The following is a 20,080-nucleotide window of genomic DNA, read 5'->3' as shown; positions in this document are numbered from 1 at the left end:
GGGGGGGGGGGGGGGGGGTGTGTGTGGGGGTGTGTGTGATAATCTTCCATTCGGCATCCCTTATAAGTTTGTATATGATCTTACTTTTAAATTTCATCCTGTTTCTATTATTCTACTTCTCAGTTAGCCTGCTTTCGTTTTATGATACTGTGATCTGGTTATGTATCCAACATGTCTACCAGCTTGCCTTATCAGCATATTTCATTAGTACACTCCTGCATTTCCTGCCAACAATATTAATTAGATGCGAAATAAACCCAGTCCCAGAAACTGGTCTGTCTTCAGTTCTACAAATTTTATATCAACCCTGAGTCTTTTTTATATAACTGATAGGAATTTTACCTTTAGCCAGATCTTAAAATGTTTTAATAATTTAGGAACTAATTTACATCTCCAGCTGAAATTGTTTCCCATTTGATACTGTGTCAAACATTCCTTTGTCTAGAAAATGAATTTTTTTATTAAAGGTGTTCTAGCATGGCTGTCTTCCACATGCTGTAGGATGTTCATGCCACTGAAAAGCAACAAACCTGAACTCTTTTCCATTCTTGATTTTACTCTGTTCTGTATCTACACAAAATTATTTGTCTGTTATAATTTCTCCTGGATTATTTATGGGAAGCATCAATTTAAACAATGTTCTTGTAATCAAATCCATATTGCAATTTGTCCCACTTCCAGATTACCTTCTACTTTATCTCATTTAAAATTCGGAAAATTTATGGATTTGTAATTGTCATGGTCAGGCTTGCTGAGGGTAAATCTGACCTGGATGGTATATGAGATACCAATCCAAGGAAACTTTTAAAACTATTTCCTGAAATTATTGTGACTCAGATTTTTTTTCATACTGTTTTTATTCTTGCAGTCTACAGCATTACTTGATACCTGTAAAGCAGCATTTCTTCCTTTATTTCTGTCTGTCCTTAACAAAGTATATTCTGTATTACAGACATTTGGTTTCTGTGTATAGCTATCTCAACAGCTATATTGGTTTCTAGTTTCATGTGCAATACCAGCACAGTATCCTCACTTTATTATCAAGTCTTCTTGAGTTAACTGTTCTGTGAATTGTTTAGCAAAAAAATTTTACTTGCTGTATTTCACCTTGACTGCTATTTCCAGCAGCTTTTGGAGTTTCTCCTATGTGTCATTACTGAACTTCTAAGTCTTTGCTTGTCCTTTATGTCAGATATGAAGGTCTCATAAATCTTTCCATACCTTTCACCTGTACACTTAAGTTGTTCTTTCAAGAAAAAGCAAAGGGAGAAAAAGACAGTCAAATGTTGTTTTGAGACTGCAGAATTTCTAGGGCTGACTTGTATTCTTAGTGATTGGCATTTCTGTTTAGACTCATTAATCTTGGTTTCATGTACATTGAGAATAAATTTTAGAGGTAGTCCAGTGTATCTGCCAAGTCCTTGCTGCGAGTGGCAGCTGACAAGTTCTCTGGTTTAACCAAGCAGTGCCAGTGATTCAGCATTTCTTGACTTTGGAGTACAGTATATCAAGGGGTTGAAATCTGATTCTGAATGCCTGGTAGGTAATATGCAAAATACTATTCAGAAATTGTGTGTACAACATTAGCAGCAACATGAGTAAATGCCAGTGGTGGCTCTTTTATTTCAAAAAACATCTGAGAACTATGCCAATGTTTCTTGGTGACTGAACTCACTCTTCAGTACTAGATAGCACCTTGCTACTCTGCCATTTCTCCAGAACAGTATTTAACCCTGCTCTGTCCTGTCTTGCTCCTGGCAAATCTCTGAATTAGTAACTTGCTGCTATAATTAGCATACTGTATTAAACCAGGGACAGTTCTTTTAACTCTAGAGTGATTCTGTTATGAAGTAGACAAATGTCCAAAGCCACTAGTGCCCAGGAATCTCTGATGTTTTAAGGCTTTTAGGCACGATACATGCCAGTGTTAACAAATGGGAACCTACAAAGCCTACCTTAAAATAAGCAGCAGTCATCTGAGCCTGGCAGTGCTATCCAACAGTTTTGACAAGAGTTTTTCACATGAGACACATTTATGTTATCCCTCAGGTAGCTGATAATAAATGATTAAACACTTCATGATTTCCAGTGAGAGAACTTTCTGGTAAACACCAGGCTTGGAGTAATCTGCCAGTTAAGAGTACCATTTGGACATGATGTGTTAAAATCAGAATGATTGGTAGAATGCTTTTGAGAGTCACTTTATTTTCTAATTCTAGATTTGCTATTGAACACTAGTTTATGTGGAAATGGAGAGATCTGACAAATAACACTATTGCACAGTCTAGTAGTTACGTAATGTTACAGATTTCTAAAAGCTTTGTGGCTGTCATAGTTGCTTTTCTTGCTTGTCAGGATGTACGTGTTTGTATTTAGCTATTTGATTCTTAATAAAATGTGCACATTATCCAAGTCACTGGAACATCCTGCAAAGACATTTTTTCTTCTGTGAAACGAATATAGAAAACTATTATGTCAAAGTTTAGAGTCCTTATCACTATAGTTGAGTGACACCTTTCAGATTCTCTGTGGCATTAATTTTTTTATCTACTATCCTCAGTTTAACATTATAAATACCTGAGATGTAATCATCACAGAACTTGCTTACCTAGGCTGTTATTAATCTTGATGAATTAAGATAGTGACTTTGATGTCCATTCTGCGAGATTAACTAGATCAGTTAGGTCTAGCTAACTGTATGTAATGGGCACTTCTTAAAATTTGTGTCCACTGTTCCTTTAATCCTTTGTCTCAGCACCCGAGGAATCAAACCTTGGTACTTCCTTTGAGTACAGGTTTCATTTTTATTATTATGCCAGTGGATAGTGCCAACAAACTTCTACTTTCTTCAAAAATAAGGACCATTCTCTCTTGTCTGTTCTCAGAATAATTTATTTGGAGCTTTTTCTACAAAGGCATGATGGATTTGTATTGCAGTTTTTCAGCATAGTGTGCAAGTATAAAAGGTAATTTTAAATGAATTGATTTTAATATCTCAAGTAGCCTAGTCATGACAGCTTAATGTTGCACAACCCTGATTTATCTTGCTTCTTAGTAAACTTTTGCTCTCTCGTAGCTGGTTTGCTTCCATTCCTATGCCACCTCAATTTAATCCTCCTTTTCATGTAACTGTTTTAGAAGGTGTACCTTGTGAATGATTCTATCTACATTTTCGTACAAAATGAAACCCATATGGTATGAAGAACTTTGGCTGGAACTTGCTAAGTCTTCTCTTCTAACCTTGTTCTAACATAGATATTCTCAAATCACAGTTTTGACATTACATAAAATTATCTTTTTCTTTTCAAAACTGATCCATGTGATGTGAAGCAGCTGTCTATTGTGTAAGGCAATCTGTGTCAAACAGACCAATTCTGAGTATCTTCCAAGGCATGACCTGAACTAGTTCTTATTTCCAGCTACCTACAAGCAGGAGACTGGACATCTTCTGACTTCTTCACGCTGTCTTCTCAGCTGCTAATTGCAGAACTGTAGTTACTTGGGAAATATGGCTTGATCTGGGAGAGTGGGAAATACAGTTAGTCCCTTTGTATATTTTCATGATATGTTGTGCATATTTGTTTTTGGAGAGCAAAACCCGCAAGCCCAATAGCTGACCAAGGTATTGACGGTACTCAGATTAAATAGTTCTCCAAGAAGCACGTAATCATGTTATATATAATCATACAATGGTTTGGGTTGGAAGGGACCTTAAAGATCATCTAGTTCCAACCTCTCTGCCATAGATAGGGACACCTTTCACTAGATCAGGTTGGTCAAAGCCCCATCCAGCCTGGCCTTGAATGCTGCCAGGAAGGGGGCAGCCACAAACTCTCTGGATAACCTGTTCCATGCCTCACCACTCTTACAATAAACAATTTCTTCCTTGTATCTAATCTAAATCTACTCTCAGTTTAAAGTCGTTACCCCTTGTCCTATCCCTACACTCCCTGATAAAGAGTCCCTCCCCATCTTTCCTGTAGGCCCCCTTGAAGTACTGGAAGGCTGCTGTAAGGTCTTCTTGGAGCTGTCTCTTCTTCAGGCTGAACAACCCCAACTCTCTCAGCCTGTCCTCATAAGGGAGGTGCTCCAGCCCCCCCGATCATCTTTGTGGCTTCCTTTGCACCCACTCAATCAAGTTCATGTCCTTCTTGTGTTGGGGGCCCCAGAGCTGGACACAGGACTCCAGGTGTGGTCTCACAAGAGCAGACTTAGAGGGGCAGAATCACCTCCCTCGACCTGCTGGCCACACTTTTCTTGATGCAGCCATGGATATGGTTGGCTTTCTGGGCTGTGAGTGCACATTGCTGGCTCAGAGTCAGTTTTCCATCTGCTAACACCCCCGAGTCGTCCTCCACAGGACTGCTCTCAGTCCACTCATTGCCCAGCCTGTATCTGTGCTTGGGACTGCCCCGACCCATGTGCAGGATCTTGCACTTGGCCTTGTTGAACTTCGTAACTTCAGGAGAGTTTGAACTCTTCCCTCTCCCCCTGATATTTTTGTTTTAATCAGAGTAAATTAAAATCTTAGGAAGGCCAGTTAAAGTGCTCTGTTTTCACGTGTCCTTTGAGGTTTTTCCTGAAATGGGAACAAATGGCTCCTTGGCCTCTGTGGCTTACCTGGATGTTGCAGAAGCTTGTAGTACTTCTGCACTGACTTCTGCTAGTGCAAGTGTCTAGCAACAAACCTTGACAAGGATGTTAAATGCCAAGTTAATCCAGTTCTATCAAGAAGACATTTTTCAAGTCTTATGAAAATCTTACTGTACGTGTTAGTTGTCTTTATTAGCCTCCACATCGGTCTTTGGAGTGTGCAGTTTTGACTGCCAGTCCTGCCTTAATCCTGAAAATGTTAATGAGAATTATGATGATAAATCCCAAATATGTTTCAAAAAAGGTCTCTTGTTAGCTCAGTGTTTTTAATTTGAATAATATGCCATGTTAATGGGAATACTGTAATTTTTGACAGAAAGACTCCTTATATCTGTTTGATTTAGAGCTTGGGCAAAATGAGCTTTTCTGCTTCTAATCACCCAAATCGTTTGAATCTGGTTGAGTTGCAGACAAAGAACATGCTTCAAATTAGTATTATTATGGAAAAAAACCTTAAGTTACAGTGACAACTACCACTTTGTTTTGAATTCAGCAATGTTGAATTCAGTGTTATTTTTATAGGATAAATCCATATTATAATCTCTTGTAAATAAGAAATCTAATTATTTGGAAACTTCTTGGCCAATTCTGTTTATGGTATTGATCAGTTCTCAAGACAAATCACTGGCCACACTCTTGATGGGAATGTGGAAAACCATGACATAGGTTTTTTTTGACAAAATGCCCTAACTAGTTAAAGGGAAAATAATAAAAAACAATCTTTTTTCAGAGGAAAGGCAAATATTTCCGTTAATGGTTTTAGTCATCAAACAAACTCTTCAGAAATAGGTTGCTAACACTAATTATATTTTGTCTTAAACTTTAAAAAAATTATTTTTCTTTCTCTCTTCCCTTCCCCCCCTCCTCCTTTTTTTAGTTGGATTGTTTTTAAAGAGGAAATTAGTGAAAGTAGAAAGCTCAGAGCTTTGCTGTTATATCTACCAAAGGAGTCAAAGACAGATCTCAACCAGACTTCTGGTCATTTACATGTGTTGTTTATCAAAGAGCAGTACTAAAATCAAAACCCCTTCTGATATCAATGACCATTGTGTATTGTGGTCTCTTTTCACTTGTTCCCAGGAATTCTTTGATTTCGTGAAGGCAGCAGACAAAATTTTTGCAGCTTCCTCCCTTGTTCTTGTTTCCCATTTATCTTGCAGGTAGTTTTTATTATGTGATCAAAATGCAGGTTTCAGCTTGCCTGCAGTTCCTATTGCCCACCATGCAGGCAAGGCTCTGTTTGAATGCTTTGATGAATACGAGCACCCAAAGTGTGTGACATTAAAAGTATGCATTTTGATCATATTTTGGACTTGTTCAGCTGATGGTGTGACTGGGAGGGGAGGGAAATGATGGCAATGCGTTGTCCTTAAAGTGTGCATTAAGGCATGGGTAGTCTACTTCTGCTGAAAGGCTGAGCTGCTTTGGTTTAGGAGTTCTATGATCTTCTCTCTTAATTCTCACAATAACTCTGGAACAGTACTGCTGACTAGAGGGATTAGTAATCATATATTAATGTATCATGTCTTACAATCCTTAATGCATTCTATGATACATGTTTCACAACTTCTGCCAGACTACTTTTGGATGTTTAGAATAAAGAAATACCCTGCTCTGCCTTCTTTTGCTGTAACCAAATGAAACATACATTTACATCGAAAAACACCTTAGTGTATTAATGCAGCCACAAAATGTGACATCACAAATTTTAAAACTGTGGCTGCTAAGAAATTATTCTGAAAACTTTTTCTCTGTTTTTAAACTATATGCTTTCAAAATATTAAGTATCGGGTAATTTCTAAAATTGACTTTCAGGATGTCTATTCCTTTTTTTCTTATCCCTCATTCCATTAAAAATCCAATTGCTGAGACTTCTGTTTTGGTTTATTTTCATGTTATGTATAACACAGGATTTTACATTCCAATACAACTTCCACTATTACAACGTGATGCAGGAGAGCAAGGATGATTCTTGAAAGTTGAGTCTGTTGTAGAGAGGTTGAAGTTACCACAGTAAGCCCTATAAGCCTTACATTGGGGAATATTTCTTTCTTACCCCAGAGGTCAAGTTACGCCTCAGCTGAGCAACTGAACTAGTAATAGAAACTGAATCTTGTATTAATGTGATATATAGAGTCAATGACCAAATAACTAGATCTCTTTTCAGTCCTTTCTATCTTTTCTAAGTGCCAAAATAGAGGTATTCTAGGACTGGTTTAATTTCTGCTTACATTTCTGACACTATTTATTGCCATCTTGTCCAGTTTTTTGACTGAACAGTTAAGCAAACAAGCTGTAAGTTTACTGGGGTTTTTGTCTGCCCTGGAGATTTTTTTTTTAAACATGAAAAATGGACTTTTTCAGAACTTTACTCTTTTATGGTTAAAAATAATTCTCTGGTTTTCTTATGAGATCTTAGTATTCTCTCTAATAATGCAGGAGGCTATTTCTGCATGGTGCAAAATGCAGTTGGTATTTCAGTTGACTGACTATTTCTTCATAGATAGACAAATAGATACAGGCGTAATAAAGTAGTTATAACCTAATAATTTAGATTTTCTCTGTGCATGATACTGCCATCTAACAGTCTTACAAAGCATTTATTTGCCAGTGCCTTTCTTAATCTTTATGAAGTTCATACACTATTATGGACTTGATAGATAATTCTTGCATTTGTAATCACAAATAAATGGGTTTGGTATCTTAAACTAAGCCATATGGTACATTGATACATTTGATGCACTTCAGAAGTATTAGATCTCTATTCTGCTGACAGAATTGGACAGCAGTCAGTAACAGCTCACATTGTGGCATCCCTTCAGATAAATAGCCTTCTTAATTTGTTGCATTGTGTGTCCTTGTCCCCACACCCCCTGCCCCTTTCTTCTTCTTTTGAAGATAATATCTTAGCCTTTGCCCTTTGGGCAATAGGACCTCAGTGTTTGAAGGAAAGGGTTGTTCTTTTGGGGGAAGCAAGGAATACTGAGGGCCAGGAGGAAGTGAGACAGGAGAAATGTTGCACCTGTTCAGGATTTCTTTGTTCTGTACTTCACCTACAGCATAGGCTCTTTGCATGGGCTGAGTATCTCAGGAGTTCTGGTGTGGTTGTAAAGCAGTAGACCACTGAAGCTGCCATGAAAGCAGCCCTTTACCTTCAGTTTGGGTTCGAACTGTTTTAAGTTTGATTTCTGAAGTGTATTTGAGAGAACCTCTTGGTCTTCTGCTCCTTCAAAGTAATGAAAAATATTTTAGAGCTTTCTTGCAGGAGATATCCGAGCAGTTTTAATTAGGTCCTTACTGAGCAAACCTACATGCTTTGCCTACAGATAACCCTCTTAAGAAAGACCATGTGTCTGAACTAGCTTCAGTCCAAATTTCATGTAATCTGTAGTTTGTTGATAATCTGTCCACAGACCTCTGCAAAATGAGTTTAAAAATAAATATTTTTATTTTCCAGAATGGAAAAGTGATGAAGAGGTCAGTTTTGCTGGTTTTCTTAGTATGCTGTTTTATATCTTGATAATAACTATGATGCCCTGAAGCCTTTTGGAAACTCAGAATATTTTTGTGGTTGACTTCTCTGCTATTTTCTGAGAAGTCATTAGATTTTTGCTCTTACATAGGATCATAGAATAGAATAGTTTGGGATGGAAGGGATCTTTAAAGGTCATCTAGTCCAACCCCCATGCAGTGAGCAGGGACATCTTCATGCTCGGAGCCCCGTCCAACCTGACCTTGAATGTTTCCAGTGATGGAGCATCTACCACCTCTCTGGGCAACCTGTTCCAGTGTTTCACCACCCTCATGTCTTCCTCATATCGAGTCTAAATCTGCCCTCTTTTAGTTTAAAACTACTATGCCTTGTCCTATTGCTACAGGACTTATGAAAAAGTTTGTCACCATATGTCTTATAAGCCCCCTTTACATATTGAAAGGCCACAATTAAGGTGTCCCCAGAGCCTTCTCCAGGCTGAACACCCCCAACTCTCTCAGTCTGTCCTCACAGGAGAGGTGCTCCATCTTTCTGACCATTTTTGTGGCTCTCCTCTGGACTCACTCCAACAGGACTCCAGGTGGGGTCTCACAGGAGTGGAGCAGAGGGGCAGAATCACCTCCCTCAACCTGCTGGCCACAGTTCTCTTGATGCAGTCCAGGATACAGTTGGCTTTCTGGCCTGTGAGCACATATTGCCAGGTCATACTCAGTTTTGCGTCCATCAACACCCCCAAGTCCTTCTCAACAGGGCTGTTCTCAATCCCTTCATCCCCCACCCTGTATTGATACCAGGGTTGCCCCAACCCAATTGCAGGATGTTGTACATGACCTTGTTGAACTCCATGAGGTTCACACAGGCCCACTTCTCAAGCTTGTCCAGGTTCCTCTAGGATGGCATGCCATACCGCAGGCATGTCAACCACACCACTCAGCTTGGTGTCATCTGCAACATAAGCAAAGCAGTTTAATTTTACATTTCCTTAAAACTAGTTTACTGACAGCCACAGGTGGAAGATCTGAAAAGCCACAGCAGGAAGATGATCAGACCATTATACAACAAGCTTGAATTTGTTTCTCGTATTTTAAGTCTTTACCAAGCCAGTTATCCTTAGTTCTGCTCATGTGTGGGATGCTAACACTCTGTTTATATTGACCAGGCTACCCCAAGCCCCGTAAATAAATGAAAAAAATCTGAAAAATAAAACATTTGTTGCTTCACTTCCCGTAGTTGGAAAAGTGTAAACTGTTTTGCATTGCTCTGAACTGTGAATGAGAGAAAAATTTTCGCCACTGCATTTTCTGGGCGCAAGATCATGCAAACGCAGATGGTCCTATTGGCTGAGAGTTCTGAGAGAACATTTCATCTTATATTTGAGGAGGAGAACATTATTGTAATTGCTGTTGTATTTAGAGTTGTTTATCACTTCTTTCTCTTCTCCCCACGAAAGAAAAAGCTAATCCCTTTACATTCAAGAAAAAACTTTTCATCTAATTAGATTTGAATATGACCATTAGCTGAAGGACCTTCAGGTGAGGGTGAGAACTGATAATTTCGTATTCAGGTACTCACCCCCATTCCCCCTGAAATATTTTAGATTTTAGTCCGGTTAGAGAACAGTAATGATGCATGTTCCAAAATAAACATACTGCTAAAATTAACCTGTGGTATTTATGTTGTCACAGCTCTTTAATATTAAAAGGTGTTGAGCCACAAAGTACCTGTGAATTGGAGGTGGATGCAGTAGCTGCGGACATTTTAAATCAACTGGATATTGAAGGTGAAGTGTTAGTAACTTTCCATGTAAAATATTTTAGGACAGGAACTATATTGTCATTTTTTTTATGGCTTAGCTTAATTAAGCCACAATCCAGAGTATTAGTGAATTGTTGATCTACAAATTTATAAAGTTAAAAAAATAATTTAATGAATTCTGAAAGAAAACAGGTTATAAGAATAGCCTATTATCAGACCAATAGAAAGAGATTTTTGTTAATGCATAACAGAAGGTTCCAGATCTGTAGAGAATAAGTGAAATATCAACATCAAGTATGGGTGTGTATGTACATACATACACACGCATACTTGGTGACAAGACCAACAAAAGCCAAAGGTCCAAATAACAAATAGGAGATCTAGAAAACAAATGAAGTTAATCCTAGAGTAGTGCAAGAATAGCAATTTAAAAAATAATAGGTTAAAATGACAGAAGAGGTGAAGAAGAGTGTCAGAATCTAATTTGGGGTGAAGAATGCTTTGTCACATTGACAGACTTCATGTATTATTGCATATTTCAGCCCAGATTGGCAGGAACCCTGGTTTGCAAGCTATATGGGAAGATGAAAAGCAGCGACGGAGACAGAAATGTGAATCTTCTCAGATTAAGACACCCGAGTCACAAGGTAAAAAAAAAATTAAAAAAAATTAAAAATTGTGAAGCTGTTTATCAAAAACTTTGAATGAGAAGCAAGCAGGAGGTAGAATTTAAATCAGTGTATCAAGTTTGAGGCCTTTTTAGATGTGTTTTTTTCATTTCCAAGTTTACTGCTTTCCCAGTATGTGTATTCCAGTTTTAAAAGCAAGATACATAACCTTGCCGAAAAACATCATCATTCAACTAGCTGCAAAGCATTCTAGGCAGAATGAATGATAATTACAGTTAAGATTGTATGCTTTATGATTGGAAAACATTCAAATGTTTAGATACTGGCAAAATTAAATCTCTTACCCTGAAGCTTTCCATGGTAGTTTATGTACAAGGGCAGTTCCTTTGAAGTTCCGTGGAATTACAGTTAAGGTGGTGTTAGATGAAAATTCTGAAAGGATGGACAAATCCCTATATTTTTATGTAAAATTCATTGTACAGGGAAGACCATGCTCTGCAAATTAATTGCATAATGAACAGAGCCATTCTCTGTAGAACCTAGGCCATGTTTCTTTTAAAATATGAATGATATTTGTCAAGTAAAGCAGAGGATTGCAAGAGGAAAAGACTGCTTTCTGATGGGGTTTTTTTGCCTGCATTTCTGTGTAATATTCAGGCTGCGTAAACCAGAGTTTTCAAAATTGTTCACTGATTGGTCTTTTCCTGGATGCTCACCTTGGTGTAATTGCAACATGATTTGTAAATGCTGTTGATACTCGCAGTTGCAAATGAGATCAATGGGAGTATGTGAAGTATTTTAAAGCATTTAAATACACTTCAAAAATCAGCCCTCAAACTTGGCAATTAAATTAGTGGACACTTCAGCTTTGAGTCATTTGCTAATAGAATTAGTAATTTTAGCTGCTCTCTCTGTTGAGAGGTCAAAGTAAAACTGAATAACAAATATTTTTCAAATTTTAAAGACCGTGGATTTGTGCCAGCAACAGAGAGTGAAAAATTTTTTCAGAAGAGACTTAAGGAAATCCTCAAGCAAAATGACTTCTCTGTGTAAGTGTTTAGCCATTTGCCATAAAGTATAGTATTCTATGCAAACCTTAAATACGCCTTTAAAAATTGGTTTTCAATTAACTAGAACGTTGTCAGGATCAGTGGACTACAGTAATGGATCAGAGGAGTTCTCTGCTGAGCTAACACTACATTCTGAGGTACTTTCTCCTGAAGCCTTTCAGTGCACGCCAGCTAATATGGTAGAAGTGCATAAAGATAAAAAGATGAACAAAGGTGAGTATTTTTAATAGTATAATTGTTCAGGCATAAATCTATCATGCTTTGGCTGTTCTGACTGTTAACAGAAGTAAGCCAGGGGATATCTGATTGTCAGTTATGAAAAAATGAAGAGTAGTTTTGCTTTTATTTTCATCATTGTTCGAGTAAGCCTTTTAAAAGTTGCCATAGTAAATAATGGAAACATACTTGAATAGTAAAATCCATTTTAAAGTGGCTTGCTTTCATAATGTATTGATGTCTGTGACTTTGAAGTTTTATCCTTCCTCTTTGTTTTTCTTTTAAAGAATCCAATAGGATGCATACTGATAAAGAAGAGGAAGCACTTATTAATGAAGAAGCAATTTTAAACATTGTGGAGAATAGTCAGAGCTTTCAGCCTTTGTCTCAAAGACTGAGTCAAACTGCAGTTTTTAGTGAGTATGACTGGAATGTCTTGTCTTTTCCAGGCTATTTTATTGTTCCACAGTCTTTGCTGTGTTCTCTCATATTACCAGTCATGAAAGAAAGTAGTTTACCTCAGGAGTTTGTCAAGCAGATGGAGACTTCACACACCCATCCCCTATGACCACCACCAAAAAGCAACCTTACATTTTCTAAAAATGTCACCAGGACACTGTATTTCTAGAGGCTACTGTGCTTTACTGGTTCACTAAGCCTGTCCTCTTGCCGGGTCAGCTCAGTGCAGTCTTTTAGGGTACTGCTCTTCCTTATGCTCCTAGTGTTACATGACTAAAACTCAGAATAAAGAGGATTTTGACTGTGTATCCATTAAGTTCTTGCAGTTACTTCATCTTTCTTACAGTTATGGTAGAGAACACTCATGGGCTATCTTTAGGAGCTCAGCTGTTCAGAGATACTGGGGTATAGTAGGCTGATAATGAGAGGCAAGTTGCAGAAGAGCATTTCCCAAAATTTAGGGATACTGTCCTGCTTTCAACATTGGCTTGAAGGCAAAGAAACGAGAAGAAAAATATTAAGGAGGGGGAGAAAAACCATGACAGCAAACATGTGAATGACATGAGGGGGAAACAACAGTAAAATAACACGATAGAGGAACTTGTATGAAAAGCTGCTTCAGGTAGAAATAGTTCAAATACTCTGGAAGAGATGAAAAGCACAGTTTGTGCTATCTATATATACATTCTTACGTAAACATAAGATATAATGTTAACATGCACTAAAGCTGATGCTACAAGGTGAAGAGGGGACAGAATATCTAAACCCCATAGCCTCTAGTGCTTTTGATACATACATGGTGTGAATATGTGCATAGGCAACAAGATATGGACAACAATATATGTTCATCGGTAACACAGTATACAACAATATGCAGTCTTTTCTTGCAAAGAAAGGAGGAGTGAATGGAGTGAGATTAAGAGTATTTTTCAGTGCTATTTTATTTTGCAGAAAGCAGGAAAGATTTTGGTTATGAAAGTGTTATAGGCAAGGATTTGGATTTATCAAGAGAATTATAAGTAGTTATGTGGGAGTTGGCAAATACGAGCATTGATGGGTTTTGGGTTTTGGTTTTTTTTTTTGAGTGAGAAGGTTGTGCTGAGAGGATGAGAAGTGGCTATGGTAATATATAGGGTATGTCCTATAACTTTGTGTTTGAATTGCTCAACCAAATAGGAGTGTTGAAATGGTCTGGGTTTTTCCAGTGGCTAGGGAATCAAATGGAGATTTTATTACTTTTTCTTTCTTTCTTGTCTTTGTTTTTTCTTCTTGTCATGGAGCTACTATTTGCTGGTGTTCTGTGTGACGATTAGTAATATGCTGCATCTTCAGGTCTCTTATGCTCTTTCATAGCATGGACTAGTCTTTACCTTTGTAGAGCCTTAGTGTCACAGGGGCTGCAAATTGCACTACTTCTGCTGCTGTGAAGTAAACAACAAGGTTTATACTAATGGGAAGTAAAGGTTGGAGTTTAATGATGGACCTCACAAAGGGCAAAGGAGCCAAGAACAGAAAGTACAATTGAAAATGGGTTAATTCAGAACTCTGGCAAAGGGGATGGTTTCCATTCTGGATGGTTGCATGGTGTCTTGTGAAGCCTTTGTAAAATATGGAAAATGCCTTCCTCACCGATGTTGAGACCTATTTTATATGATTCTCAGGATCATTGTAAATCATATGATATTTCCTGAGGAAGGAAAGTAGAGATTGTAGTTCTTCAGCCAGAGGAGAAGGAGAGAGAAGTAACAAAGATGCCTGGTAGACTGGAGATCATAAATTGGTTATAAGGTCAGATGAAAGGTAAGCAGGAGGAGAGTGAAAAAAAAATTGTGACTTGGAAGGATGTTTAAGAAATAAAAATAAAAAATGAGAAGGCAGATGCATGAGTTAGTGTAAGCTTGGGTCAAATAAAGGAAAATAAAAAGTAAAATTTAAGGGAGGAATGAAATCAGGTAAACTTTCAGTGTTTAGAAGAGCCTAGGAAGAGAATAGGTTATAATGAAAAGGGAGATGAAGATAAGTATTACAGTAAAGGACAGAAGGAATGAAGGAAGAAGTAGTTGGTAAAAATGGGCATCACCTTTCATGAGATGCAGTGATTGAAAGTTTTCCATGTGATACAGAGAGAAGTGCCCAACAAAATTAATGCAGCCATTGAAGTGAGAACAAGAGAAGGCAGTGATGCTTCAGAAGCTGCCACTTATGCTGAAATAAAAGGGGAGAGTGAGGCTTTACTAAATGTGAGGAGGTAAAAGGAGGATGGGGGGAGAGAGAGATAAGTGCTTCCACTAAATCTACTACAATCAGAAGAGGATGGCAGAAATAAAAAAAGAAGGTTGTCAAGATTTTAGATAAAGTGTTAGAAAAGATAAATCATAAAACTTCGAAAAATAAGATATGAAAAGAGCTTTGTTTCTGTAGCCTGCCTTGATTTTAACCATAATGAACTAGTAGATTTTAAAGTGTTGAGGCATTTTTTTGTTTTGTTCGGGTGTTTTTTTTACTGATAGACTAAAATTAGTCACAGATTCTACTTGTATTGGCTTTTTCTACAGTGGACAGTAGTGCTGATGAAGCCATGATTGATCTCTTGGCTGGATTGGAGAATGATGGATATCAGATGGGACATCACAAAGCACTCTCTCATCATCGTTCTCTTGGAGGCTGTCGAAATTCTCAGAACAGTGATGATGAAGAAAATGAGCCACAGTGTGAGAAAGAAGACATGGAACTTAGCTTGTTAATGTCCCAAAGGTGGGACAGTAGCATTGAAGAGCCTGGGCCAAAAAGAAGGTATATATGTGATTTTTCTTAATTTGTTCGTTTCTGCCACATCCTTCCTCCCTACCACCCTGTTTTCAAGTGTGCTATGAGGCCAGTGAGTTGTATTCAGGCCTCTGTTAACAACATTGGAAAAATCTATGCAGATCTTAGGATAGAATGTAGTTGTTCAGATGATGCTGTGAGTCGTCATTTTTATATGGAAATAAACATTAAATGTTTAGTTTTGTGTAGACCTAAGCTTCTAGTTTGCTGTTTGAGGAAAAATTGAATAGGTTTTTCATCCTACAAGTCCAAATACAAAAAACTTTAGTTGTAACCTCCTTTTAAGGTCACACCCCATATGTAGCACAAATGTTAAGGTGTATCTTGTACATCTCATGTGTCTGTAACTTTTACTGAACTAAATATTTAAGACGTGGGTTTTTTGAGGACTGACCCAGAATCCTGAGAAAAGCACCCATTTGTTTCCATGCTCAAAGCTTAAATCAAAATATGAATGTTGCTCACTCTGCTAGACTGCTAAAGGTCAGTAACTTGAATATTTTTAAGGCCAAGATTCTTGGAACACCTTCTCAGGTTGTAATGACCTTTTGTACTGTTTGCACTGACAGGCATTGGAAGAAGGTATATCCAGTTCCTATTCACCCCTGCTTGGGCAGAAATTTTGGTATTTCTGATTCTATTTGAAAGAGAGACTTTGCGGACATAACATTTTGATATGTCCTTTTACATCAGAAGTCATAATTATACTATGATTTGGAGAGCCTGAGAGACATAGAAATATTTAATCTTTTCTGTCATGAAGGCATACAGAAAAGTTGTAATAGAATCAAAAGTTAGATCGTTAGTCTCCTAGTCCTAGAGATAATGAATCTCTCTAAAGCTACTTTTCCTATCTGACCTTTCATTTTCTTTGGTTTTTTTCCCTCCCAGCAGTCTGAAAAGTTGGAATTTCAATCTAAAACACTGAATGTTAATCTTCAGTTTAGTGGTAGTTTCTGTGTAAAACCAGCCTATATCTTGCAGAATTTATTAGCTCAAGCACAGCTCTATATGCGCACAACTGTACAACTTCTGGAGTCAGGTAGGGTCCTGGAGCAGTTAACTGCTTCTATGCAGTAAAGAATCTTATTAAAAAACTCATCAGACTTGAGCTGGCTACAAATAACTTGCTCATATATGCCTACAGTTTAATCCCAGATAGAAAGCACTCGGGAGAATGTACATACCAGGGTGCTTCCGCAGGGAGTCAACTCATGTTCAGAGGTAATTGCAAACTTTGTTTCAGTGTGATCTTTGCAGAATTTGGACTTAGTTCAGAAGAGAGCATGGGTATCTCTGCCCCCCTACATGATTTTGCCCATGCATAAAGATCCAGTTGAAGTCTGACGATGTATCCAACCTTATTCCACTCAGGCTCATTCTACCTATACTGCATCCATATTATCACTTCTGTTAATGGGTATTCACCAATCTTCTGTTATCTCAAAAAGTGTATTGAGATAATGAGGAGTAACACCACCCTACTGACTGAACTAAATGGCTTGGGTTTGATTTGTGCTGAACTCGAGAAAAAAAGAACATCAAGACCTGGACTGGTTTGTGTATGGTGGTATCGTGCTGTGTTACACAAATTTTCCTGGAATCTAAACTGATGGGCTTGAATGCAGAGATGTCCAAGTTACTATCCGCAGAAGTTGTCTTCAGCCTGACTGGGTTTACTAAAGCTGACAAAGATTTTGCTTCATGTGTAGGATTATAGCATAATTCAAGATGGAAGAAACATCTGAATGCTGTGTTGTCCAGTGCCCTGGTCAAAGCAGCTTTGGATAGATCAGTTTCTCAGGGCCTTGTCTAGTCAAGGTTTGAGTATCTCCAAAGATAGAGGTTGGATAGTCTGTATGGGCAACGTGTTCCTGTGTTTGAACACCCTCATAATGAAGAATGTTTTCCTTGTACATAACATTTAAAACATTTGTGTTTATACCTTTTAAGGTACTACACCATAATGCTTTGATATATCAAGCTACTAGGATAGGTTAATATTATCTTAAAACCAAAAAACAAACAGAAAAAAAAAAACAAAAAACCAAACAAAAAAAACCATTGAAACCTCAGTTCCTCAATATTTATCTGGATTTCTCTCTTGTCGCCACAGAAGAGTTTATGAATAATTATGTCCATCTCACACTTTATTTTAAAGAAAAATTCATATTCCTAAGTGCTTCTCGGGTTGTAATATCCCAGAGGGTTTGGGTTTTGTGTTTATATTTTTTTTCTTTTTTCCCCCCTGGTAAAACCATGCCACTTTAAAAACATGAAAAGTTCCTAGAAACTTACTACTTTTTATTTCCCCAGCAGATTTGTGACTGTAAAAATGGGAGTGTAGAACAGTTGAGCAGCTTAAGTATTAGTAACAGCAGCTTCAGAATGTTCAAGGAGGGATGGAAACAAAGACTGGTTTTGTGGTTGTGCTTTATTAGGCCTGCTGAGAGAGAATTGTTGTAATACAGTAAAGATTCCTTAAAAAAAGGTAAACATCTGTTTGCTAAGAGCTAAACTAAAATAATTTTGCATAGTTGGTTTATTGCTCAAATTTCAAGCACTTTCAAGCAATAAAATTAAATTTCAGTAAAATTGAAATAAAATTACACATCTAAATTCCTTCTTTCCAACTTCTTAAGCTAGTGAATCCTGCTGGTTTTGTCTGTAGTTTTTAAGTGGTTGACTGCTGTTCTTGCTTAAAATAGTAACATTGAATAGTATTTTGAGTTTCTCAGTGAGAAATGGAACAATTATTTTGTTTTTTTCCCTTTGCTCCCCCAAATTACACAACCATATAGCAGAACACCCCTTTGATTTTGAGGTTTCCTGTGGCTATTGGTATTTTCTGTGAGAAGTATTGTGCAGTAATTCGTTCCTTCATTTTCTCTAGGTCAGCTGGCAAAAATATGCATCGAAGTTCAACAGAAGAGGATTCATCTTCAGAGGAAGAAATGGAGTGGAGTGGTAGCAATATGCTCCTAACTAATCTCTCTATACCTCAGTTAGATGGAACTGCAGATGAAAATGGTGGTAAGTAAATAGAAAACCAGCTTTGGAAGTTGCATTATTACCAGGGTCATAGTTTGTTTCAGATCAATTTGCTAATTCTCAGAAGTGCTAACTGGTTTCAATTCTTGTTTCAATTGGAAGGAAATGCTCTCAACAGATTGCCAAAGCAAGCCTTTAACATTTTCCTTAGAAGCCAGCAATATTTTAAACTTAATGCCCTCTACTAATTACCAAAATCTGCTTTTCCTATTGCAATAATGATCAGAAAAAAAGCATTGTTTAATTAGTTTTATGGAAAAGATAGTTTCCTTGTTGCAAGGAGTATTTTTCTGCTACAATTTGTTATGCAAATATGGTGTTAAAATGAATGATTCTCTAGGAGCATTTATCCCGTTAGGATTTCATTGTAGATAGTAAATGTATTGTTGTGTAAGTTTAATGGTTCTTTGCTTTTCAACTATTTGCCACACATGCTAAAATATAGCAAACCTTTGTTTGAGCCTGTTTTAGCAGATTGCACGTTCACATCTTGGGATTGCATGAGTTAAAGCTATGCAGTGGCAAAGCTGATGCAGAAGAAACTATATTTCAAAATCTATAAAAAATTAATCTATAGAGGTATCTCTTCTCATCTCTTTATAACCTTCAGTCTTTGATCAAATAACCTTAGTTAATAGAATGCATACTTTGAGATTAGGCAAATATATACCTATTATTATTTGTTTCATTAGACAATCTACATATTTTTGTATTTATAAAATTCTGTTGAGCAAAGCTATATAAAATGTATGGATCTTCTGGGGGAAAATACTTATCTGTTCCCAGGGTTTTCTCAGTATTAGCTTCACTTTTCTTCTTGGTCTAATCAACAGTAATTGTTCTTTGTTTAGAAATGTTGTATTAGTCATACTTTATTTCCTTTAAAATTAGAAATTTGTGGTTAACATCACTTTGTACAGAAGCTTCTTTCTTAATCCATACTACAAACTGGTTAATGTAAAATCTTGTTTGTGCTCATGCATGTACCTAGTTTCCTATTACTGTATATGTTCTTTGGGGTAAGACTGTAATCCTTTACAAAATTTCTCTATTAGTTTGTGGCTCTTGAAGCCATTTGACAAAAATAACAAATATCATATATTAGTATATAAAATACATAAGTCTTAATGTATCTATTAGCAATTCTTTAGTAGAGAAAGTGAGCTATATGATCTTCTTACATAGACAACCACAGCTATTCTTTTGTGTTCACTGATTAAAGCATAGTTTGCTTTTCGTTTGCTTTTATAGGTATAATGGTAGGGTTAATATGTGATGGTGTACTACTAATATGATTTGGTTTTGCAGAATATAAAATTGTAATTTCCTTATTTGAAGGACTTTCTAATTTAATGTAAAATGGGATGGTTTTGGCTAATGAGACTGTATCTTAATCCCTGTTTAAATTTTAGAATATTTTAAGTATATGAAATACCACATGCAGAAGAATAATAGCCTAGAATGAGTTTATTACTGTGAACTTTCACATCAACTTCTTATAAGTGATACTCTAAATTCAAGACAGATCTCAGTCCAGTTCCTCTAAATTAGAAAATGCTTATCCACACATGAATCTGTGTCCATAACATCTGACTGACTGACATGTATTTTTGCAGTTTCTGTATCTGAATAGTCAGGTATCTTCCAAGTGTTCGCTGGCACTTCACTAGACTCCCATTTTCTGGGTTTTCAGTTAATCATCCATCTTTGTTGTGTGGACTCCTACCTTGAAAGAATCATAGGCAGCATCTCCCAGCTGTGTTTCACAGCTCATTAGAAAATGTTATTAGAAACAGATTGAGACTTCTTTTTATTTTGCTCACCTGGCAACAAATAAATTTCTAAACTGAAGGCAGCATGAATCTAAGATAATCCCCAAATTGGTTGAGACTTACAGTAAAGGCCCAAAGGATACCCTGTCTAGTTAC

At 37.1% G+C, this 20,080-nt stretch overlaps 1 protein-coding gene across 1 annotated transcript in view; it reads left to right on the top strand.

Moving 5' to 3' along the window:
• The window catches only part of REV3L (REV3 like, DNA directed polymerase zeta catalytic subunit), an 82,404-nt gene that overhangs the window by 13,335 nt on the left and 48,989 nt on the right, over positions 1-20,080 (top strand). Inside the window, exons 6-12 of the mRNA XM_026844194.1 lie at positions 9,832-9,926; positions 10,444-10,548; positions 11,495-11,579; positions 11,665-11,813; positions 12,104-12,232; positions 14,831-15,068; positions 17,995-18,134. Coding sequence (XP_026699995.1) covers positions 9,832-9,926; positions 10,444-10,548; positions 11,495-11,579; positions 11,665-11,813; positions 12,104-12,232; positions 14,831-15,068; positions 17,995-18,134 — 941 coding nt within the window. The remainder of the gene's footprint in view (positions 1-9,831; positions 9,927-10,443; positions 10,549-11,494; positions 11,580-11,664; positions 11,814-12,103; positions 12,233-14,830; positions 15,069-17,994; positions 18,135-20,080) is intronic.

Source organism: Athene cunicularia (assembly GCF_003259725.1).
Source record: "Athene cunicularia isolate RWA chromosome 3 unlocalized genomic scaffold, athCun1 chr3_part1, whole genome shotgun sequence".
NCBI classification, from domain to species: domain Eukaryota; kingdom Metazoa; phylum Chordata; class Aves; order Strigiformes; family Strigidae; genus Athene; species Athene cunicularia.
Note: the sequence above shows the minus strand (reverse complement) of the source record. Positions and strands in the feature narration are given on the sequence as shown.